Consider the following 23,368-nt stretch of genomic DNA (forward strand, 5'->3'; position numbering starts at 1 on the left):
CTCCAACCCCACATATCCCTTGAAGCCATCGAAATGCACGCAGAGGTCAGTAATAATCATAAGGACTTATTTACGGAGTACTACACCACGGAAAATGCGTACCTGGGATGATTTTTGTTTCCCAGTACTGATTGCTGCATGGTTAAGTATCACCATCCCCATCGTCCTTTCTGTTTGAATAACTTGAAAGTCAGAGTGATACAGAGGGGAATAGCACGCACTCTACTAGTACCAGTCCCTTTCAAATTCCTCCAAAGTCCAAACTATGGCACGGACCGACCGCTGTCGCAAAAATGCTGCTGATTTGCTGCCCTGGAAAAATTCTCCACCTGGCGCGTATTCTGTAGTATCTATTGGATTTGGAATTTGTAGGCACGATGGATTATTGTGGGCCAGAGCTTACTAGTGTTCTTGGCAGCACGGATAAGAGGGTTTCCCAGCGGTTGCCCAAATACTTGAAAGTAATGAGATGGCAGTCAGCTAAGGGAGAAATGTAAATGTCAGTTAACATAAGGTAACTGTAGGAGGTACAAAGGAGTAAGGATAGTAGAGTTAAATTAATAGGAGGGAGCAAAGGAAGCCAATTGCAAAGTGCTATCGCACTTTGAGCTTCACGATGGGTTGGGAGAGAGCCCAATCAAATCTCGCCTTCCAAGAACTGAAGATAACACGATCACGCCGAGGCGCGGATCCGAAAGACAATCGGTCATCTGTGGGTTGGAGAATGAAGACAAATAGGGTGGATGCCGGTCTTTTGACGCTTTTTACTGGTTGTAGTAGCCCAGGATCTCAGTGAAGGCGTTAAAAAGAAATTAAGGTCCTAGTATTCTCACAAAGTCAGTAATGATATCCATGGTAGCTGTAACTTATTTTACATCTTTAGAGATACTTCCAGACAGCGTTGGACTTATGGTGGGTGAGCCTGGGTTGTTACCTAAAGCCAGCATTGATGGTGGACGGAACGATCATTTCCGTGATGATCTACAGAGAATTTGATCATAAGATACAGAAAGGTGTGGCAGTGGTGGTGCAAACAGTTTTCCAGAGATTACACAGGATGGTAATATCTATTGACAGAGTGGAGGGGGGGAAGAAAGAGCAGTAAAAAAATAAAATAAAGATAATGAAAAGAATCACAAGTATGGAACTACAGTCGGTGTATATCCATTCTACCTTGTCAATATAGTTCTGTAATATCCTCCTGCAAGACCGTGATCGTTTAATCACTCGCGCCGTATAGCAGAAGGCCTGAAATTCAACCAACCCCTGGTGTTACCCCGCTTATGCTCATTAGGGAAGCGCCAGCCCCGTATGGACACCCCGTAAATGGATGGATGGACTGCAATACACACGCCATACATACATCGGACTGCTACCTCAGAATCTGATAGACGAGGAGCTTGCAGGGCTAAGATTCTTAGGTAACCGCTCCCAATAAACCGTTGGCAGATATTTTGTTGGTGTCCCGTTGCAAAACTAAGGAGATGAACCCATACTTAGACAATTTTTTCTAGTGGATTGTTATTTCTCGAGTTAGTCCCATCAGTCCCCCATTTGGTTAGCAGGTAGCTATACGGGGAAATAGGTAAAGTAGGTAGCTAGCTATGGTAACAAATGTCTCTATAATGTAATTCCAAGTGTTTAAGGCACAAGGACTGGGTAGGAACATCTCCATCGTGAGATCCATGTTTGGATGAGTTAGTATTGCCTTAATGGGAGATGGACAATGACAATTATAGCCGTCAAATAGCGGCATCTAGGGGCATTACCAAAACGCTAAAATACGGAGAAAATGCTGCAAGAAAATGGACGACTAACCGTCCTGAGAAGGTTGCTGCTTGTGTTCTTCTTTTCCCTGTTCGATACTCTTGGAGTCCTCCAGTTAGAATTTAATCTTGTCGACAAACCCAGTTCTGCAGAGGGCCCTGCATGCCCTCCGACCACTTTGGTCCAGACCCCGTAGCAAATCACCTAAGTGGTATGTAAATACTACGAGTAGGTTAGTAGGAAGTAGTAGTCCAGTCCTTTCATACTATAGAGGGGACTATTAGCACAGTCTCCAGTTAAGATATATTACGTTAAGATACCCAGCGGAGTCCTTGCCTTTACTTGGTGTGCCTCCCCTCTTGCTCGGACGTTTCCCCCTTCCACCCTTCTCTAGCCAGGACTCTCAAATTGGCTAGCCAGACAAGGAGCTACTGACAGCCACCATCCCCGTGTGTTTAAGATATTTTTCTAACCGGGCAACTCGGTCTCCATACCGGCAGTAATGACCCCCGTTTGATTTGGTTTGATTTGGTTTTATTCCAGTATCCATTCATCCAGCGAGCCCATCACCAGCCATCAATCATCTTACCAACCCATTGAAAACACCCAGAGCTTTCGCTGCTTCGACTTTGTTTTCCCACCAGTGATTTCCATCTTTTTTCCCATCATTAATTGCCCCCGAAATATTCCCCCTACCCGCCTTTTTCACCGGACTACTCTACCTGGTAGGTACAACTCATACTTACAACATCCATACCCCGTTATACCCCGTTTTACATAAATACAACCATCCACCACCTCCTCTCCTCCCCCCACGTGACGCCCCCCAAAGGCTCTCTCACGCCCTCCACGAGCAACTCACTCACCTGCGAATCTCTTTAGGGACTCGCGGTTGCTTATGATTTTTATGATCATTTATCGCCCGGCCTTCAGGATTTTGGAGGGTGGATTATCTGGACGCTCCGTTTGCCACGAGTCCTGGTGCTGAGCACTAGTCTCAATTAAGGCGGTGGTCCCGGTCCGCGAGCTGAAGCGACTGTTGGAACCTCCTGTACCTTTCTCTGCCTGCCTACTATCCAGGAGGCATATCTTCGCACACTTTTCGAGCCCGCCTCGTCTCCCCCCGTCTCGGCGGAAACCCTGGTGGTGATCAAGCCAATATTCTCTGATCACAACCAATCTCTCTCATCCTTTCTACGCCCTCGAATTTCGTCGCTTGTGTCCGTGAACCTCGCCCTGCTACCCTCAATGCTCGGAGGGAGCTCGGAGCGAGATTCTCCATCATCGAACTTAAAGGCCCCGACGGGAGAAGTTCCCATGTCTGTCGCGACGAGTCAACCCGACTCAGGTAAGTCTCTCATGTGGCTGCGATCATGTCGTTGTCAAGTCTCTTGTTGTCTAATGTTGCTACTGTTAGATCCGGAATCCTCGCCCCACGGCCATGTCCCTGGTACAGATGTGTCTTTCCCTTCAGATCGTTTAGGATCCCCCGAGACTGCTCAATCCCCTGTCGCATCCACTCAGGCCTTTGAAAGTACTTCCACAACAAACCTGGCGGATGCACCCAAGAAACAGCATCTGCTGTTGCCTGTTCCATCGCATACATCCTTGAAAGCAGACAAACAATCAACATCGGAGAATGCCCACGATACCGCCAATGATGATTCAGAGAACACGCTCCGAGGATCGAGGAGGAGTATTCTAAAAGGTCGAAGGGACCGGAGTAGAGGAAGTAGCTTCAGATCTCGGCGGCAGAATCCAGAGGCAGCGAGCATCGAGGAAAACAAGACAGCAAGTCCTGACTTACGCGACTCGACAAAGTCGGAGAAGAAGAGCAAAGTATCCTCCAGACTATTGGCCTTCTTGAGTTGTTGTTCGTCTTCCTCCAATGTTGATCCCGAGGATGCTGCAGTTCCTCCAAAGAGGACGTCTCGACGGCAATCGGTCCCGATCACGCAGTCGACTCCGGAAAAGGCAGACGCTAACACCGGGGATTCAAGCACTGCAGAATCCAAGGAACCAAGCTACTTTCGCGATGAGAAGCCCAATGCCACTGTGACACCGGATCAGACACCGTTCCAAGTGGATGAGGAACGGTCTGTCAGGCCTCTTGATCAAAATCCGCAAGTTGACGGTGCAGCACCCTCGCTGGACAAACCTGAATTTGGTCCCGAAACGCCTTTGAAACAGGATTACGAAAGGCATAACCCTGATGAATCTCACAGTCATCAAATCCCCTCTGGCTCTGTGTCGGAGAAGACCGAGGATTCAATTCAAAAGCCTGAGGACCACGCTTCCGTAGCAACGACAACAAACAAGGCTGAAGATACATATAGGGACAGCGATGGGGCGATTGCTAACTCAACTGACGACGAAGTTGGTCCAAAAGACGAGAAATATCCTACCCATGAGGAGGATGCTATGAAGCTACCTACAAAGTTGCCTCCTCCCCCACCGCTAATTCAGACGGGGAAGCAAGCGCAGCTCGGGCAACAGGAGAGACAACCACAGCAGTGGTTGTTGCCACCACCTCTGCCTCAACTGCAGAACCGAAAATGCCTGGTTCTGGATCTGGATGAGACACTTGTTCATAGTAGCTTCAAGGTAAGTTTAGTTTGGTCCTGCCTTCGTAGCAGCTCTTTGCCATTAGTATTTCTTGGCTGACATACCTACAGGTTCTCGAACGCGCCGATTTCACCATTCCTGTTGAAATTGAAGGCCAATATCACAACATCTACGTGATCAAACGACCTGGTGTCGACCAGTTCATGAAAAGAGTCGGAGAGCTGTATGAAGTGGTGGTGTTTACAGCATCTGTCTCCAAGGTAAGTAACCATCCATCTTTAGAAGTTATGTTTACTAAATGGCTCAAAGTATGGGGATCCCTTATTGGATCAATTGGACATCCACAATGTCGTCCACCATCGTCTATTCCGGGACAGTTGCTATAACCATCAAGGCAATTATGTTAAGGTAAGCACAGCCCATTATATGACCCGCATATTATTAACGCCCATGTAGGATTTGTCCCAAGTTGGTCGCGACCTTCAAGACACTATCATCATCGATAATTCTCCGACATCGTATATATTCCACCCCCAACACGCGATACCTATCAGCAGCTGGTTCTCTGACGCCCACGATAACGAGCTTCTTGATTTAATACCCGTCCTCGAAGACCTTGCCAGTACACAAGTGAAAGACGTTAGCCTGGTTCTCGACATCGCTCTATAATGTCTGTAACTCTAGACCTAGCATTTCCATCTACAGCGTGCTTGATTGGTTTTATTTGTCTTGCGGGTCACCTGGGTGGCTAAAGAAAAGAAAACAAGAGAAAAGAAGAAGGAAAAAAAAAAAAAATGAAGAAGAGTACAAGATGGCTTTCAACCAATTTCTTTTGTTTATCTGCACATTCACTCTTGTCAGCAGAAGCGCATCAAAAGCGAACAGCGTTGAAGATCTTCAAAAAAGACACTGCGACGGGCGCTGGGTGTGTATGAATCTTCCATTTCCTTATTCCCCTCCAATACCTGGATATGTCTTTTTGTTGCGCTCCAAGCGAGCATATACCTTGTTTCCTTGCTATTTTGATCTGGGCACATTGAACGCCCGTTGTTTTATTTTGCATTCTGCAGGCGTCAGTTTTGGCAATCAGCTGAAATGTTGCTGATCTCATGTATACTCACTTGGTTGATTTACATTCTCTCTTTTACCCATTCTCTCTCATCTGCCTGCCTTTTTTCCCTTCTTCCTTTCCCTCTCTGCAACGCATTTCCCAGAGGGGCTTGACACTGCTGTTCTATCTATTTTCCTTTCTCGTTCTTTGACCCCAAGCCAGCGCATCCTGTCAGCCATGATTTATTTTGGAGACCTCACTAGCGGGTGACATGTCATATATGTCGCAGTGTGCATATCACTGTTTCTGGTACCTTTAATAGGTTTTCATTGATCCAAGATCTTGATTATTGGTGGCCTTGCTATGTATATGTATCCTTAGCGTATGTGCTGTACATAGAAAAGTATTGTTCTTCAATACAGCATCCGTGAGTCTCTAGCGCTTTAAGTAATCTAAGGTCATGTTATTGTAAGGTGTGGATGTGATGAATGATGCGAGCGGACGAAACAGGAGGCCGCGGGGACCAAGCATTTCTGCCTCAAGTACCTCTGATCCATTTATTCTTCATGAGCATCGATTCTTCTGCATCCCATCCAAACCGTCGACCATCTCCGTCAAACGTCGCCTCTAGGAACCAGATATTCTTTGCTTGCATTTATTCGCTCTTTCTTTCTGGACCTCTTATCCTCTGGGCTCTTCCGATACTGTAACCCGACCCACTTTGTGCTAGAAAAAGCTCCCCGCACCACGTCGGTCTCCCACCGACAGCACCTTCATCACCGCAACAATGAAGGACAGCAAAGGATGGGACGGGAAGTTGCGAGTCGAACCGAAAGCCACCATTACCAACCCAGAGGCTTTAGAGGATCCCGGTTATTCGGATTCTGACGCGCCCCCTGTGGAGGAAATCAACGCGGATGAGGGTAAGTCTTGCAACAAGTATGCAGCAGGCTTAGGGTTCTCTAATACCTGCGTGTAGATTTACTTGAAGATGAGGATAAGGACACAGAGGTATGGTTATCTGTGATCCTTTGTTTCAATTGATTATTCGTTAGACTCGCGTCTGCTTCGCAGAAGCTCACCGGTACAACAGGATATCGACCTTGTCCACTGTCGCATAACTTCCATCCCTGCTCTACGGCTAGAACGATTCCATAAAGTACAGGTATGTGATTGGTATTCTGAGTGATGGGCCTGGATGATGATTGACATATTGCTTTGGTAGAGGATATGTCTTCGGCAGAATCAAATATCGCGCATCGATTTTCCTTCCAACGTCGCAGCCTCTTTGCTTGATCTCGATCTTTATGATAATTTGATCTCACACGTCAAGGGACTTGACGACTTCCGGGGACTGACGAGTCTGGATCTCAGCTTTAATAAGATCAAACATATCAAGAATATCTCCCATCTTGTTGGACTGACGGATCTGTATTTCGTGCAAAATAAAATATCGCGGATTGAGGGGGTAGAGGGACTTACACTGTTGAGGAATCTGGAGTTGGGAGCGAATAGGATCAGAGTATGTTGGGCAATTCTGTTCAAGGGTTATGGATAATAAAGGTGACGATGGTTGACATGGTCTAGGAAATCGAGAACCTCGAAACGCTAACCTCGCTGGAAGAACTATGGTTGGGAAAGAACAAAATCACAGAGTTGAAGGTACAGAAGCCACCTTGTGATCCTTATCATTTCCCTGTCTAACAAGGACCAGAACCTGGATGCGCTCCAGAACCTTCGAATTCTCTCCATTCAATCGAATCGACTCACGTGCATCAGCGGCCTTTCCAATCTTCTGAACCTCGAAGAACTCTACGTATCGCATAATGCCATCACCGACCTAAGTGGGCTGGAGTCGAACTCCAACCTCCGCGTTTTGGACTTCTCGAATAACCAGGTCTCCAAGCTCGAGCACCTCTCAGCACTAAACAAACTTGAAGAGCTATGGGGCTCCAACAATCAACTGTCGAGCTTTGAGGAGGTCGAGCGCGAGCTGAAGGATAAGGAGAACCTGAAGACTGTGTATTTTGAGGGTAATCCGTTGCAGACCAGGGCGCCGGCTTTATATCGGAATAAAGTGCGGCTGGCTATCCCACAGATCATGCAGATTGATGCTAGTAAGTGTATCTATGTTTTGGCTTATAAATATGCTAACGGATATAGCGTATTTGCGAGTTGCCTAATATATGGAAGTACTGGTTTTGGATTGACTACGGCATGGACTGCAGTCCATTTATATCGCATACTAAATTAATCAAGAAATGGTATATCTAGAAACCAAGGGGTATATCCAACGTGTCTGACAGACGGTGTCCCAAATTACGCCACAAAACAATTCTATATAATCTGAACGCCACAAGATAACTCAAGATAGATATATCAAGCACACAGGGGTAGGATGAAGTGGAGGAAGGATGGGGGGACTCCCCATGAGAACTCTTCATAAAATCAACCCTTTTGGTTCTGTTTTCGTTTCTTCCACCTCCTCATCCTACCCCTGATATCCATATCCAACCCTTCAATATTCCTCGCATTATCCGTCTCCCGCGTATACCTCTTATACTTCGCATCATCCATCCCCGCCATCCCATCCGTAAGCCTCAATTCCTCCTGCGTGTCCATTTCCTGCTTCGTTTTCGCTTTCTCTAGTCTAAACCCCTCCTTATACATCTCCTGCAACGACAGTCCGACATGCTCTCTCCATCTGCCCTTCGAATGCGCCGGTTTCCATCGAACCGGCACATCTGCCAACTCCTTCAGCGGGATACCCGTCTTCATCAAATCCACCGCATGGTAACTATCCCCCTGGACGTAGAATCCTCGATAGCACGGGTTGCGATTCAGCGCCGACATATGGTTATGTCGTGATGGTTGGAGGGAGCAGGTCAGTATCCGCGGACGGGTCCGTGGCGCGGGGGTGTCTGATCCTGGTGATGTGCTCCAGGGGTCAACCCGGGAGGGTCTCTCCGTGATAGAAGTGGAAGGGGAGGAGGAGGACGGAATGGGGATGGAAAGAGGGGTGTCGGCGATGGCGGATTTGGCGGATTGAGGGGAGTCGTAGATTAGGATTGTGTTTTGGGATGCGGTGGGGGAGGTATGTGTTTTGTCGTACTTTTCATTTTATAGCCATGTGTTAGTAGAGTAAATGATAGGATAGGAATAATTGGTAGTGCTAGGATTAGTGGGATCTATGTACCTTGAGATTGCGAAAAGTGACGACCTCGCCGTATTTCTGCAGTGCAGATAAGACCAGTTTGCTCTCGGAGATGGACCGAGGAGCCGGGTTGATGGTAACATGCACTGATTCAGAGGCCAGACGGCCGAGTGGTTTGGCCATGCTGTGGGTTGCGTTGGTGTGAGGTGTCTGTCTGGTTGAAGTTGGAGAACCTTGCATATCGGGTCTTGGCGCGATCTTATCTTATCGCTCTCTGTACTATCGTTGATTCATACGTCTACATTGTTTTAGAAGAATATACTATGCATTATATGCCCATTCTATCTATTTTATTATATCGACAGACTAGGGGTATTCCTGACATGTACTCTAGAAGATCGGAGCGTAGATACCATACTAACAGCCATTAGTCCACATCAAGATGAATCACTAATAAAAAAGGGTAACTTACGCTGGGAGGATCGTTAAACCGCAATCCAATATCCAACGAGCCAATCGCCTCCAGCTCACTCTGATCGAGATCCCACCCCGTAACAGCCAGATTCTGAGCTAACCTCGCCGGATTATTACACTTCGGAATAACAGCGATATTACGCTGCGTAGCCCACCGCAGGAGTACCTGCGCCGGAGTCTTCCCATATCTCTCGGCAATGGACCTGACCGTTGTATGCTCAAACAGCGGCGGCGTGGTTTGCGCTCGCTTGGCCTCCAACTCTAGGAAACTCAACGGCCCGAAAGACGAATATGCCGTGACGGCGATTCCTTCCTTCTGGGCATACTCGACCAATCGGGGCTGGGTGAGATACGGATGGTGTTCGATCTGCAGGGTCGCCGGGCGCACGCGCGCATAACGCAGGAGATCCATGAGAAGTTGCGAGCTGAAGTTGCTTACCCCGATGCTGCGGGTAAGGTTCTTGTCGACGAGAGATTCCATCGCTGCCCAGGTTTCCTGGATCGTGGCGGAGCTGAATTCCAACTTGTCTGACTCAGACATCCACCCGGGAGGATAGCGCACGGCTGGGTCCACGTACTTGAGGGCGATGGGGAAGTGCACGATGTACAGGTCGAAGTAGTCAACACCCCAGTCGGATAGCTGCTTGCGGCAGATGGGCTCGACGCGGTCGCCTTCGTGGAAGCTGTTCCAGAGTTTCGAAACGATGAAGAGTTCCTCGCGCTTCACGAGACCCTCCTCAAGTGCGCGCTTGACGCCTTGGCCGCATTCTACTTCGTTGCCATAGTCTGTACCCGGGAGATGGGTGTGTTAGTCGGGAAAAAGATACTAGATGCTATGTATGTAACATACCGCAAGCACCGTCAAAGAGACGGTATCCGGCCTTGATAGCTTCGTAGACCTGGTCGGCACAGGTGTCATTGTTCACTTTCCAGAGACCAAACCCAACGAGGGGCATGTTATGTCCGCTGTTCAGCTTGATAGTGGGGGAAGCCATTATGACTCAGTGGACGGGACGCAGGGAGTAGAGGGAGAACAGGGAGAGAAGACAGGAGACCTGCGCTATAGTTTTCATCTATTTTGTACTTTCCTTTTAATTTTGTCTCTCCCTTAGTTCCTCAGGATGAATGCGAAGACAGCCGGAAATGGTGAGGCTAAATCAAATGGTGAAAAGTTGGGACCGGCTAAAGTCCTGGCTAAATTAAATTACGCAATGAAACCATGGTTAAATAACTGCGGTTGATATCCTCAATAAAAATACACCCATCACTCGAAACGTCCTCCAAAATGGATATTAGTATACACTTTTTACTGCCATTATCATCATCAAATAGTAACCAATGTCCCCCGTGTCCACTCTCCTTCGCGTCTTTATTAGACCGTCTCGACCGCGTTCGTCTCGGTATACGCGGAATTGGCATGATCGGGACCGGCCCCATTCATACCAGGATCACCGGGAATATGTCCAACAAGCTTATCGATCAGGTCATCGGGTCCTATCAGCTCCGCGAAAGTGTTCGACTGGTGCGATTCTCGTGACACGGGAACTTGGCTCTCGGATGATGGAAACTGGAGATGAGTGTAGTTGTTGGAGCCAACGTCGCCGGGGATCGTCGTCGACGGTGTGGACCATGCCGCATGACTATGTCCCATCTCGTCAATTGACTGCGATCCAGACCCAAAAATATTGTTCAACACATTTCCATTGTCCTGGTAGTGTCCATCATGGCCCATATTGTATCCGCTGAGATTCGGATGGGACAGGATGTCGGGGACGTGGAGCATCACGGGTCCGCCGCTGGAGCCGTTGAGGTGAGCTGGCTGGCTGGTTTCTTGCGGTGGTAAGTTAGGAAACGAATCTATTACTGACGTGACCGCCGTTTTGTCCCCGAGCCCATCCTCTGCCTTGGTAATTGAGTTTAGAAAATCAAAGTTCCCAGTTGAGCCGAACATGTTCTCCTGCGGTGGCTGATAAAGAGGCCACGGCGGTTGTGAGGTCCCAGTATGATGCAGCAGGTCGTGGTGCTGAGGAGCATTGTAGACGCTGGGAGCCGGCTTGTTCAACAAGATCGAGTCAAGTGACAAGGGTGGGAGGTCGATTCCGGTTGCTGGCCGGGGGCTATTCGTCGTGGTTCGATCTGGTGGAGGAATCAGCTTCCGCCATGTCGTCGTTCCTACCTCCCCAGGCCTTGTCTGGCGGAATTTCCAGAGCAAGATGACCACTGGCACACTTTCCTCCTCGGGCAGCCCAGAGTACGAATGTGAGTGTCGCCGAGGAGCCGGAGGTGTGGCCCTGATCTCTTGGACCGCTGACATCGTGCGGAAGAACTGCCTTGATTGCTCATCAGCAGCTTCTTGTTGTTCAGGCTTTTCCGCTACTTGCTTCTCTTGAGTGAGCTGGGTAAAAAGCTTAGCCCACCACATAGATTCAAAAAGCGGCGTCACCTTGGTCGACGACGGCTTAGAAAGCTTCTTATTAGCATGTGTCATTCGCTGACCATTATCATATATATAGGTGCTGCAGGTCCAATTCTCCATGTGGCTAACCATAGGCGCATCATTTGTAGCGGGATGTGCGAAATCTAATTCCATCTGGATCCCTAGTCTGGAGCCAGAAGGAGGGAAATCGTCCATCAAGTCAAGGTTGGCTTCGAGGTAAACGATCTCGCAATTCAATGGACGGCGTAGGTCTGCCATCAACGAACTAAGATAAGGAAAACTAGTACGCCAGCCCGTGAGGTTTTCCAATGGGGCTGGCGGCGCAATGGGAAGACGTTGGTCTACTTGAAGGCGCGTGTATATATGTAGAGCGTTTTCGATAAGATCATGCCGATTTGGAGCGTTCACCCACATCTCAAAGCTAAGACCATGGACCGTGTTGACTGTGGGGTCTCGCATGGTTGGATTCAGAACGAAGTGGGGGGGTGGTAACTCCCCGGCATAGGGCTGCACCATTCTCAAGTGATCATTGTAGGGATTGTGCAGATGGTGCCCATAGTGACTTGACAGAGGATGTTCTACGGGGTTCCTCCATTTGGGACCGATCGAATGAGTGTGACTGCCCGAACGATCCGCGGGCTGTTCTCGCACCAGCCTTTCCCCTGGACCAAAGTGGTTAGCTGTCTGGATCTTAAGGCAACATGCCATAAAGTGACTTACAATCCGGATCTCCTTTGAGAAAAGAGTCAAGGACCTGTAAGTGACTGGAGACTTGCTTCCTAGTTCTCCTTTTGCCCGTGGCCTTGTAGATAAATTCGGCAATCAGCTCGTTTCGGCCATACGATTTCCCGCGTTCAGACCACTTCCTTCTACCCATTGGAGGATTTGCCTCAAGAGCTAAGCAGGGTTAGTTTCGGTTGTCCTGTATGCAAGGAAAGCAGGGTCATCCCACCTTGTTGAAAAGCATCCTCGAGCTCGTCTGACCATACGGGTTCTCCATCCTTCCCCGTGTCCCGTCGAGGACGTGCCCTATATTCCAGATACTTTTGAGATTTCAAATAGCTTCTTGCTCTACGAGGCCCAACTAGACTGGGTCCGAATGACTGCAAACGTCTCAGTTTCTTCGCTTGGAATCGATTGGCAAGGACCTGCGGATGATGGAGACTGGGAGCAGTTTGCAATGGGTGGGTTGGGACCGGAGGGTGCTGAGGGTACTTGACGGCATATTGTGACGGATGGCCATCCCGCACAGTAGTATCGCTGTATGCTAAGCTGTCCGAATATGATTGTACATTCCCAGAGGTATTTTGAAGAGCCCGGTCTGAATGGGCTGATATACTCTCAAGTGCTGGTGGATTGGGAGGTACCATGCAGCCGGGTTGCCAGTCAGTCGCCATGAAGCGGACCACTTAGGACTAATAGGCTCCCAGAAGAATGACAGATTCCAAAGCAAAGGGAGCTCAAAGGCCGCGAAATGTTTACTGCCAGGCAGACGGCACTGCGATGGCAAAACAGCGATCAAGAACGTAAATGCTGGAAGAGAATGTAAGAACTTGAGAAAGAGAATGTGGGAGCGAAGAAGCATGGTGTTTATAGGAATTCATTTCCTCCCTTAGAGGGGAGCAGTTACATTGCTGGATCACGCTGCTTGTTTAGATAGCACCCCCTCGAGGACCACCTATACTGTCCAAGGCGGGGTCCCTTGTCTTGAGCTTCACGCGTCTCGACGAGAGAGATGAGGGAAAGAAACCAGTGGCCGCCTTGTTACAGCAAATCAGGAGGGAAGAAAGTGCACGAATGCACCAGCGGAGTTCGATGCAAGGGGCAGCTGCTCCGTGGTTTTGTGCTTCCCCTACCAGAGCGAACATTGATTGTCACTAACCAAGCAGATACAGAACAGTAATGGCGAGCAACAGTGTGGCAGAGACCACCCTTAGGAATGCAACGCAGCCAACGAACGGCACCTATTGCCATGGTTGAGGAATGTGACATTGTTTACAAAATGGTGTACGGGAATGTAGGAAGCAAACCAAGCTTGGGCCCTTAGCTGGTTGATATCCAGGGTTCATAAGATACTAGATGGTGTAAAAAATAGAGGGAGAGAACTCTAGAATTGGCAAGGCATGAGAAGCCCCAGATTGGGGATGAGACCATGAAAGCTCGATTAAGATGCACGAGGCGACAGAGGCTCTGCAGGAACGCGTATGCATGCAGTGACAGCAAGAACGTGTTGACCTGCTTCCGCACTCAACATCAGCCAAGCAAGGGGGCGACATCACGGAAACCACACCATTGCAACCCGTCCCTATCCGCAGGGAGAAGGGACTTTAGTCCTCGACTTCCTCCTGGGCCCCTACAGTAAATTTCTTGCGCCCAGTTCCCGTGAGCTTTTGTAGTTTGACCCTGTCCAGCTGTTCCCCTACTTTCTTTTCGATTTGCTCGATCTCTTGCTCGGGATCGACAGCCTCCTCGTTTGCAAATTCCAACACCAATCTTCTCCCCAGGAGATGGGTGTTCTTCAGCGCGTCCATGGCATTTTCCGCTTCGCGAGCGCTTACGAAGTCGGCAAAACCAAAACCACGAGCAGACCGATCAAATTTCTTAGGCACCCGCACAGAGCGGAGCTGTCCATAGGCCCCAAAGAGTGATCTGACGTCTTTCTTGGTCGCCTGAAATGGCAAGTTTTTGATGATGATTTTGGTCCTTCTTGCTGCAATTTTCTTCGCAGTATCTTCTCGCCTTCGTTCTTCGGCAGCATCCAGACCTTTATGAGACGTCCTAATTACCAATTCATGTTGATCCAGATTAAAGCCCTTCATGGCAGCAAGAGCAGCCTTGGCCTGTTCCTTCGTCCTAAAGTCCACAAATCCAAAGCCCATACTGAGTGTCTGACCAGGCTTCTTAGGATCAGGCTTGGTTTTGACCTTAGCAGACACAAAGCCATCCAGCGGCCGAAAGGCTTCCACGAATTTTTCATTTGTTGTGGAGAAATTAAGGTTCTTTACGAATAGAGTTGAAGTGGTCGTCACTTCTTCAGGTTCTCCTGCCGCAAAAGTGTCGGCAGTCGAGAACCCTTGCGTGACAGCCTTGGTTTCCAAGGCCGATTTCTGCAGGACTGGTGGCGCCTCAAATAAGTTCTTGGGTGCCTTTTCTAGAAAGAGAATTGAATCCCCGAGTTTCCGATAAGCGAGACCCTTGAAGGCTTTCTGCGCTTCATCAGGTCTCGTAAACTCAACAATAGCTATTGTACCACTGGGAGGCATTAGCAGTCTGGTGAGTTGACCATACGGTTCAAACAACTTCCTGAGGTCATCAGTTTTGACGCCATATGAGAAATTTTTTACTAAGATCGCCGTGTTTCCACGTTCTCGCTGCTTGAATGCGTCAAGATTGACCCCATTCGCAGTGAAGTAGGCTTTTGTTTCCTGGATAATATGTGTTTCAGCATGGGCTTGCTTTATCGCAGCGTCCGCTGAAGTAGGATCTAGAAGATCAGACTTCGAGACACCTAGTCGTTCCGCTACTGAGGACATGACAGCATCAGCCTGTATGAGGTTTGTTAGCACGTCGTATATCCAAGTCTGTCCCAAGGTAACTCACATTCATGTAGAGAGAGTTCCAGCTGAAAGCGGAAGAAGCATCCATCTTCCGCTTAATTTGTTTTTGTTTCTTCAAGGGTAATTTTGACAGTTCATACTCGTCAATTTTGTAAGATTTCTTCGCCGAAGCTGGCAGGATGTGGAGCAGGCGACCCTGGAAATGCTTCCCATCGAGGCCTTTGTAAGCCTCTACAGCTGCATCAGGGTCAACATACTGAACGTAAGCGAATCCCTTACTGGTGCTGGACCTAGTATCGAATGCGACATGGATCTGAAAACGTTAGCAGATACTCATTGGGTACTGTGTTTTCACAAATGAATATCAGAGGCGTGCAAGTTGCTTTTTCAGATAATAAGAGGCATCTACTAAAATTCTCTATCCTGTTCACATCATTTGCTTTTGCATCTGATGTCCCTATCAGGAATATCATCATTTAAACAACCCCTCAAAATGGATACTTGCATAGGGTCTCATATTTGACAGGCTTGGGGCAAGAAAGAAAATGAAAAATAAAAGTAAAAATAAACTCACCTCTTCAATCTTCCAAAAGGAGCAAACAACGGATCAAGATCAGACTCTTTGATGTCGTAAGCCAGGTTTCTTACGAAGAGACGTGAGGATAAACGGATGTTCTCGATATTCATATCCACCTCTGGTACTTCAACCGTTTTAGCAGTATCAGTATCAGGTGGCAACGCACTATCCTCAGGCTTGGAAGAGGGTGCCTTCAGATCAGGCTTTGGCCCCTCAGAGGCAGTAGTTGCTTTCTGTTGCTTGGCAGAATCAAATTCTGCTCGCTCCTCATCGTCCAGAAGATCAAGAAGACGACTTGTCCTCGACCGAAGCCAATCAGAGTCAGATACGGGCTGCTCTTCGGGCTTGGGAGCAGTCGAGTCATCCTGTTCTGCTACATGCTCGGCAGATTGCCCACTCGTTCCTTCGTCCACAATCATGGGCTCAGGAGAGGCACGCCCCTGATGACTGCTAGCCGGTAGCTCGCCATCAACGCCTTGAGATGCGACCTTCGCTCGTTTCCTTTGGGCATAAGTGAGATCTTGTGGGTATTCAGCGGCTTCAGCAGGCTGATCCTTCTTCGATTCTTCTGCAGTAGGGTTGAATATATCATCATTGGCCCAGGTCTTAGTATTGGACGAGTGTTGCATAAGAGAGAGATATTCCTGCAACTTAGGGTCCTGCCGAAGATCTTCTCCATCTCGTTTACGCTTAAGCGTGCCATCTGTGGGGATATCATTGGATTTGTTATTTTTGCCAGACTTGTCAGCATTACGAGTAGACTCGGAATCGATCTAAGATAACTCTGGTCAGTCTAAGGACGACCTTTACTGGTCAGCGTGCGCAACAGTGAATAAGGAAAAGGTAAGGAGGCAGTAGTCCAACGCAAGTGAGCCACATACCGGTTTAGCAATGTCTACTGAGATTTTCGACATCTTCACGTATGTCTTATTGAAATACCGAGCGGCTTCCTGAGCGACCTCGGAGCTTTTAAAACCCACGAAGCCAATCCTGCGTTTGGGCAAGACATGAGCATCGGTGACCTGGAAGCGAGTGGCAAAATGCTTCCTAAGTTGGTCATTGGAGAATGTTGGCGGAAGGCCAGAAACAAATACTCTTGTACTCTCCATGGTTTGTGTGTCCAGTGGCTTGTTTCCAATGCCACGGAAAATGGATGGAAAAGATTCCAGAAAAAATTTTTTTTTTTTTTTTTTTTTTTGGCTATGTAGTACTATATAGTACCGAGGGCGGTGAGAGTCATGGACTTGGCCCGTGCTTGTCCACGCGGAGGCTCCTCCTCGCGCGCAAAACATCCCGACTCCCCATTGTCTTAGAGACAGTCGAGAATTTGAACGGTCTCTTCATTAGGCTACATTATCTTATCCAAGTCTATCAACCACTCTATTCGATCTTCAAAATGGCTACCGAGAAGAAGGACAAGCTTGAGCGTATGTGTTCCATCTGGGCAATGTGACCCGAAGAGCTAACATGACGTCTAGCGCAAATCAAGTCCGTTGATATGGTAAGGATGTTTTGATATGGTGGTACTAGAGGATTGACGCTCATAATGTGGCAGACGGATGATATGCAGCAAGAAGCTGTTGAAGTCGGTATGGATGCTTAGAATCAGTTCAACCAGAGTGGCCAACTACTAATTTCTTAGCGATTGAGGCGATGGACAAATACCACATTGAAAAGGTTAGTCTGGGTTGTCATGATGAAATAAACTGGGTTAATCAAGTTAACTATTTGTAGGATATCGCTCAGTACATCAAGAAAGAAGTCCGACCCCTCTCCTCAACCATTCCGTGACCTGGACGTGGCTCACCGATTACAGTTTGACTCACGCAAAGGAGCAACATGGCATTGTGTGGTTGGAAGAAACTTTGGCAGTTTTGTGACGCACGGTACGTCTCGAGACGCATATGTCTTGGATACCGCTAATTCAATTCAGAAACGAAACACTTTATTTACTTCTACCTGGGACACTGCGCCATTCTTCTCTTTAAGACCCAATAAACAGTCAACCGGCAATGGATATTATTCGCTATATGATTCAGACGAAAGTCTGGTCCTTGAGCGTATTATCCGGTTCCGTGTCTGGACGAGACCAGAACGGTGGAACATGCAGAGCGGAGCCGAGAGAAAAGCCATGCCACGAGATTATATCTTATTCCAGATCCATGATCGTCGCTTAATCGTATATCTGGAGTTGGGCTGTGGCAGCAAATTGGATGGGTTTCTACTTTCTTCAGCGACATTTTTATTTATATCTTCGTTCATCACCTATTTTATTTCATTTTTTTTTTTTTTTTTTTTTTTTTTTTTCCTGGTTTCGGGTTCAACTTATGAGTAACTTCGAAAAAGTTTAGCACACATATTTCATTTGCTGAAGTAGCGATGTACGTTCTTGAGCAAGTGCTGATAGAGTATAGTTGACCGCAGGATTAGGACCTGTTCATCCTGAACATATTGTTCTGTGCATATTTACATTTACAGGAGGTTGACAGGATTTCAATACCTAATTATTGTACAAATCATTAGCTATCCAAGCGCGTTTAATATATATTTACATAGCCCCGGTTGCTCTGGTTATAATAAGGTTCTAATACTACATATTTATATTTCTTATAAACCAATCATTTGACGCTATATCCCTCATTAAACAGCTATTTAATAATTAAGAATCTATCTTATAACCAGACTTTCCTGCACTAGAAACTCCTATTACTCCGTACTCCGCACCTATCACTGCCAAGTGCCAAGCCACAACGCCACACGTCAGCCCCTAGAATCGGCGCTGCCTACTCCCTACTTTTTCCAACGCCCACTTCCACAGCATCCTATCATCCTGTTCAAGACAACATCAGAGACACTGGGAAGCGATAGCCATCCATTATGGCCATCTGCATTACCTTCGGAACACACGGTACGTGCTAGCAGTGTCAACTGGACCGTTTCTATCACAGATGTTGAGCTCTCCGACCTTCCCGAGATAGACAGATAGACAACTATTCGTACTCTCTGTCGTCTTGGGTCCGTCCTGGTTGCCTACGCGCTTGTATTGCAGACCACCTAAACTGACAGAATCTAGAATTCACTTCCATGCTGGAAGGATACGAGAATGTCCGTGCTTACTGCTATAATTGTTAGTGTGGTTACTCTCGTACTCTATTTAGGTAACTAGTTATCTGTCTGTACCTGATCTGACTAAGTGCTTAGGTCAACATTGGAATGGACATTGTGTGACACGATGGTGAGTCCCCATTTCATTGAGGAATGCTTTATTAACGTTAATTGTTTTAGGCCTTGGTTCACTATTTGCTTTATTGTATGTTTACTTGGCCTTGGTTTAGATCTCGTCTATCAGACTAACCACCCATTCCAGCCTGCGATTCCGTTGGCGTGCAATAAATATAAGGTATGTATTCCTATCATTCCACTTTCTACTGGGAGGGTCTATTGTTGAATTCGTCTATGAATATTATAATGTTATACTAAAATTCCATAGGAAGTAACCTGCTACACATGTCGATTTACCCAGGATCTAGGGTATGTTATACCTTCCATACTGGCTCACTGGTCTTCCCAATATAAGCTGTAGAAAAATCCTCACTAATACCATCAAGTGACCGACCTGATATAACACCCGATACTCGTCCTCCACCAGGGGTACCGCCTGGACCGGCGCCGCCTCCTCAGGCTCCAGCTTACTATGGGTATTCCCAACCAGCTCCCATGGGTCCCCCAGGTGTCCAAGGTTCACCAGGTCCACCAGGTCCACCACCTCCTCCTACATACAAGTGATTAGGTTATTATGGTTAATTGTTTGTTCTGCGTCTTGTGTTTTTATGAAATCGTCTGAGATACCTACTTTAATTGGTGAATTTCTTGTGCAAGCCTAGTCTATTTATTACTTTGGATTTCGGACCCGAGTATATCATAGTATAACAAATGGGGTATAACATTAAAAAAAAAAAAAAAAGATATTAAATATAATTAATGAGCTTCGACATCCTTCATGCTCACGCTATGACCAGTGTCATTAAACACCTTTAGGTTCCACCTTCTCCGTGGGCGTCGCGACTCCCGACGGACTCTCGTCATACCCCTTCTGTCCATCAAGCGCCCTTGATTTCCTGCCCATAGCATCCAGAACCATAGAACGGGTCGTACGTATGATGCTCTTCCGTCCCTCGTACAGCGGGAACACCACCACGCCAAATGTGGTCACGAAAAGCCAGATAATGCCAACAATCACCCAGCCAGTAAAGAACTTCCTGCTGAAGACATACGAGGTCCCGTACATGGGGATCGGCCACAGCAGCAAGAAGCAAATCACCATTCCGATTGTCAGGGTGCGTGAGTATAATGCTGCGCGGTTCAACTTGCGTTGTTCCTCTTCTTCTTTTTCGGCGTTGGTCATGGTGGCTTCGCCCGGAATCAGCTCGATATCAATGTGCGCGGCAGCGGCGACGTCGGTGTCGTCGACTTTGCGGATGGCGCGCATGGACTCGTAGTCGTAGTTCTGGGGGCCGAAGACATACGTGAGAATAGGGGAGAAAATGACGGGGCTGAGGAGAGCGGTGACGTTTCCGGCAAGCATTGGGTAGCTGTCTGGTTGTTAGAAGGAAGCCTCTACATAGAAGTAGGTGAGAGGGACATACTTTGCGCCCGTAGAATCAACGGTTAGGACGCCGGATTCCTTCTTTGCTGTGACCAGCCAGGCAATCAAAGACATTGCAAGACCGAGAACAGGTGAAGAGGAGGCAGCGATCCAGTTTTGTCCCTTCCAGACGAGGGTCATGGCACCGGGGAACACGGCAGAAGAAATGATGACACCCATAAGCAGGTAGAGGTAGCCCATGCCGATGCCGGCGTAGTACAACCCAGTAGCAAAACCCGCCATCACAATGGCGAAGAGTATACAGGACATGTGGGAAATCCAAACCAGTCTTTTCCCCTTCGCTGAAGGATTTATGTAGGCTTGGTAGATGTCATAGGTAAGAATGGATGATACCGCAATAAGCTGTGACGAGAAAGCGGACGTGACGGCCATGAAGATCATGAGTGTGGTGCATACGGCACCACTGTATCCCAATAGGTTGACAGCAGCGAATGGAAGGACAAGTCCTGCAGTGACGTCTTCAGAGCTCATGCGCTGAGACCCTTCCAGAGCAAGAGCCGAAATGCCCATAGTGCTGGCACAAAGCCAGGGAATGGCAAACCAGCAAAGGCCGCCGATGACATAGCCGGGAAAAGCATGAACAGGGTGTGCCGCGATAGCTACGGATATTAGCACACTGAAGGTCATGTCCTGAGAGTCTAGTATCGCAACATACCTTTGTTATAATATCCATTGTCTAAGAAGACAGTGCTATTAAGCCAAGTGTTAGCAGACCATGTATTGAATATTCAACGGTTAAAGATCTACACACCCAAAATTGCCTAAATTATTTCATCAGCAAAGCTTAAAACAAAGGAATGAAACAAAAATTAAAAAAAATCGTACTTACCGACAAGATTTATAACCCAGAATATACCCCCCTCCTTCGATCTCATAGTAAGATAGCTGCCTTGAGCATTTCCTTCAACGGGATGAAGTTTAGAGGCCGCAACTAGCGCATCGTACACTCTCCCAGGAGAACCAAGAGTATCATTTGTTGCATAAGCGGAAAATGCAAAGATGAAAATAACTACAATGATAACCACTGTGTGCATGTAGTCCGTGATAAAGGTGGCCTTGATACCGCCGAACAGAGTGTAAAGCACAACGCCAATGGGGAGCAGGAAGCAGGCTGCAGCTGTATGAACCCCAGTCAGAGATGTCATGACGGCCGAACCGCCAGTAAGCAACATAGCAGTAACAAGAATATTGGTCATTAAGCAGAAGACAATAAAGACCACATGGACGGCTGTTCCGTAGCGAGCGCGAATAGCTTCTAGAAACGTGTGTGCATTCGGGGCTCGCCTCTTGAGTTCAATAGCCAGAGTAGCAAACAGGATGATCTGTACGCAGGCACCTATTAAAGCATTGTCAGCTGTGTTATGTAACAAGTCTGTCCCAATTAGACTAACCCGAGGCATAGAAGAAAGGACCCGATATGCCATATTTATAAGCCACAGCGGACGATTGAAGAAGAGTTGCAGCCCACGTCCAGCTGCTAACGACCGCAGCCGCGACCAGGCCGGACTTCACAGACCTTCCAGCTGTTGAGAACATTTCAGAGGTTTGAACTTCATGCTGGTATCTAGCATACCCGGTTCATTAGCATCAATGCAAAATTAGACTTGAATTGGCAGCTGCCCCAATCAGTGTAGCGCATACCTCTTTAGAGCCCACGTGATGAATATCATCACCAGTGCAAACGCAAAGCCTAGTCCGATAATGATACCATAGCCAAACCCTTGAGACAGGGGGGCAGCAAACTTGGCGACATCTGAGGCCATAGCTAGCTATGTGTGAAGATGAAATGATGGAATATGTTGCTGTGAGGATCGAGGTGGACAGCACCGTTCCGAAAGAGATAAAAGTCACAATTGGTCTCAAGTACACTTAGTTTGGAAGCAAGGGATAGTGCAAGGAGCCGATAAATGACCTTGTGTAACCAGTAGCGTAAGGAGAAACATTCAATGGCCAGACAGGATGGTATCGATTGATATACAGGTGAGCAGGGGGAACAGAGGACTGTGAGACCCTCCGACCTCGCACACATCAAACTGATTAACATGTCTGGAACGTCGGTTCAGAATTATGTCAGTCAGTACCTAGATAGATAATGGAATACGAAGGCCGTCGGCGAGCAAGGTGCGCGACGATAAGGAATTCATTTTCGTAATCGGAGAGCACGTGTTGACTCCAAACCATCAAATTTGATTCATCGCCAATTGCAGTTCGAATCAGGTCCCAAAGGCTCCCTATCATTGACCGCCGATTCATCATTGGCGGCTCCTTATCAGTGGAGGCCTGTCCAAGTTCTGGACGGCACAACGATTGGCGGCGGGTCGTTGTGAAAGTTGGTGGTTGATAAGGACTTCGAATCCTCCCTGAGTTCCATGGAAACAGCAGCTTGTTTTCAATCCTGTCATGGGAAGCTCGAGGTTCTCGGAGCCGCAACTGATCTCCTAGATAATGATAACGCATTTGCTTACTCGAAGCCCCCAACTAATGGATTCCCACATCCCCACTACCCCCAGGATAACAGAGCCCGGGGAACTCATGGCCAGTATATTAACCCTACATCCAACATCCAGGCTAAGATGAGTCAAAGTCAAACATGAGCATTAATGGAGTAGAACTGGCCGTCGTAAAGCTGTGTGCCCAGAGAGAGAGAGATAAAGAACAGTGAACAAGTGTCGAATCTACTCTTGAGCAAGGGTGTTTATCCTGCTTATGATCGTAACTAACGTGACTGACCACCGAGCTGCGCGGTCCCCACCAAACTGCGCGCTCACCACGAAGCTTTTCAAATTATTCTTATTATTACAACCATAGAGCCATGGCTGATAAATCGAAAGAAGGCCGTGTACAATTAGCTATCAATGCTTATAAAAAAGACCTTTTTGCTTCTAAAACTGCTGCAGCTAAGGCATTTAATATCCCTCCAAGAACCTTAATAACACGTCTTAATGGCTCTACTGCTCGAAAGGAATTAATTGCAAATAGTCGAAAATTATTAAACACTAAGGAGTCAACCCTTATTTCATGGATTATAGATATGGATTGTCGTGGCCTGCCTCCCCGGATATTAACTGTACGCTACCTAGCCCAGCTACTTCTCTCTGCGCGAAATCCATCTACTTCAGC

The 23,368-nt window shown here is 47.6% G+C and overlaps 8 protein-coding genes across 8 annotated transcripts; 3 read left to right on the forward strand and 5 right to left on the reverse strand.

Moving 5' to 3' along the window:
* Positions 1-3,015: 3,015 nt before the first annotated feature.
* psrA (putative general stress response phosphoprotein phosphatase Psr1/2) lies at positions 3,016-5,001 on the forward strand (the record flags this gene model as incomplete). Its single annotated transcript, XM_033575835.1, has 5 exons — positions 3,016-3,115; positions 3,185-4,371; positions 4,443-4,592; positions 4,642-4,740; positions 4,789-5,001. The coding sequence occupies 5 exons, from the start codon at positions 3,016-3,018 to the stop codon at positions 4,999-5,001; spliced, it is 1,749 nt and encodes a 582-aa protein (XP_033421690.1).
* Positions 5,002-6,170: 1,169 nt separating this feature from the next.
* ATNIH1004_011273 (putative protein phosphatase PP1 regulatory subunit Sds22) lies at positions 6,171-7,566 on the forward strand (the record flags this gene model as incomplete). Its single annotated transcript, XM_033575836.1, has 7 exons — positions 6,171-6,306; positions 6,363-6,394; positions 6,477-6,548; positions 6,627-6,905; positions 6,971-7,045; positions 7,098-7,500; positions 7,547-7,566. 7 exons carry the CDS (start codon positions 6,171-6,173, stop codon positions 7,564-7,566), a joined length of 1,017 nt encoding a protein of 338 aa, XP_033421691.1.
* A 265-nt stretch (positions 7,567-7,831) lies between these two features.
* Positions 7,832-8,720, reverse strand: ATNIH1004_011274 (uncharacterized protein; the record flags this gene model as incomplete). The annotated part of the gene is made up of 2 exons (XM_033575837.1): positions 7,832-8,494; positions 8,580-8,720. The coding sequence occupies 2 exons, from the start codon at positions 8,718-8,720 to the stop codon at positions 7,832-7,834; spliced, it is 804 nt and encodes a 267-aa protein (XP_033421692.1).
* Positions 8,721-8,927: 207 nt separating this feature from the next.
* Positions 8,928-10,006, reverse strand: XYL1 (aldo/keto reductase; the record flags this gene model as incomplete). Its single annotated transcript, XM_033575838.1, has 3 exons — positions 8,928-8,954; positions 9,010-9,797; positions 9,862-10,006. The coding sequence occupies 3 exons, from the start codon at positions 10,004-10,006 to the stop codon at positions 8,928-8,930; spliced, it is 960 nt and encodes a 319-aa protein (XP_033421693.1).
* A 377-nt stretch (positions 10,007-10,383) lies between these two features.
* On the reverse strand, positions 10,384-12,845 carry abaA (transcription factor AbaA; the record flags this gene model as incomplete). The annotated part of the gene is made up of 3 exons (XM_033575839.1): positions 10,384-12,110; positions 12,169-12,345; positions 12,401-12,845. The coding sequence occupies 3 exons, from the start codon at positions 12,843-12,845 to the stop codon at positions 10,384-10,386; spliced, it is 2,349 nt and encodes a 782-aa protein (XP_033421694.1).
* Positions 12,846-13,775: 930 nt separating this feature from the next.
* mrd1 (RNA-binding ribosome biosynthesis protein MRD1) lies at positions 13,776-16,691 on the reverse strand (the record flags this gene model as incomplete). The annotated part of the gene is made up of 4 exons (XM_033575840.1): positions 13,776-14,993; positions 15,049-15,295; positions 15,580-16,355; positions 16,464-16,691. 4 exons carry the CDS (start codon positions 16,689-16,691, stop codon positions 13,776-13,778), a joined length of 2,469 nt encoding a protein of 822 aa, XP_033421695.1.
* A 287-nt stretch (positions 16,692-16,978) lies between these two features.
* Positions 16,979-17,580, forward strand: DYN2 (dynein light chain DYN2; the record flags this gene model as incomplete). Its single annotated transcript, XM_033575841.1, has 7 exons — positions 16,979-17,009; positions 17,061-17,083; positions 17,138-17,171; positions 17,225-17,259; positions 17,317-17,343; positions 17,399-17,468; positions 17,516-17,580. 7 exons carry the CDS (start codon positions 16,979-16,981, stop codon positions 17,578-17,580), a joined length of 285 nt encoding a protein of 94 aa, XP_033421696.1.
* A 1,557-nt stretch (positions 17,581-19,137) lies between these two features.
* On the reverse strand, positions 19,138-22,011 carry ATNIH1004_011279 (sodium:solute symporter family protein; the record flags this gene model as incomplete). The annotated part of the gene is made up of 9 exons (XM_033575842.1): positions 19,138-19,140; positions 19,199-19,354; positions 19,628-20,174; positions 20,229-20,847; positions 20,904-20,938; positions 21,000-21,009; positions 21,078-21,584; positions 21,640-21,812; positions 21,890-22,011. The coding sequence occupies 9 exons, from the start codon at positions 22,009-22,011 to the stop codon at positions 19,138-19,140; spliced, it is 2,172 nt and encodes a 723-aa protein (XP_033421697.1).
* Between the last annotated feature and the right edge of the window lie 1,357 nt (positions 22,012-23,368).

The sequence above is a fragment of the Aspergillus tanneri genome, assembly GCF_003426965.1.
Source record: "Aspergillus tanneri strain NIH1004 chromosome Unknown AapTan_8_pilon_pilon_pilon, whole genome shotgun sequence".
Classification (NCBI taxonomy): domain Eukaryota; kingdom Fungi; phylum Ascomycota; class Eurotiomycetes; order Eurotiales; family Aspergillaceae; genus Aspergillus; species Aspergillus tanneri.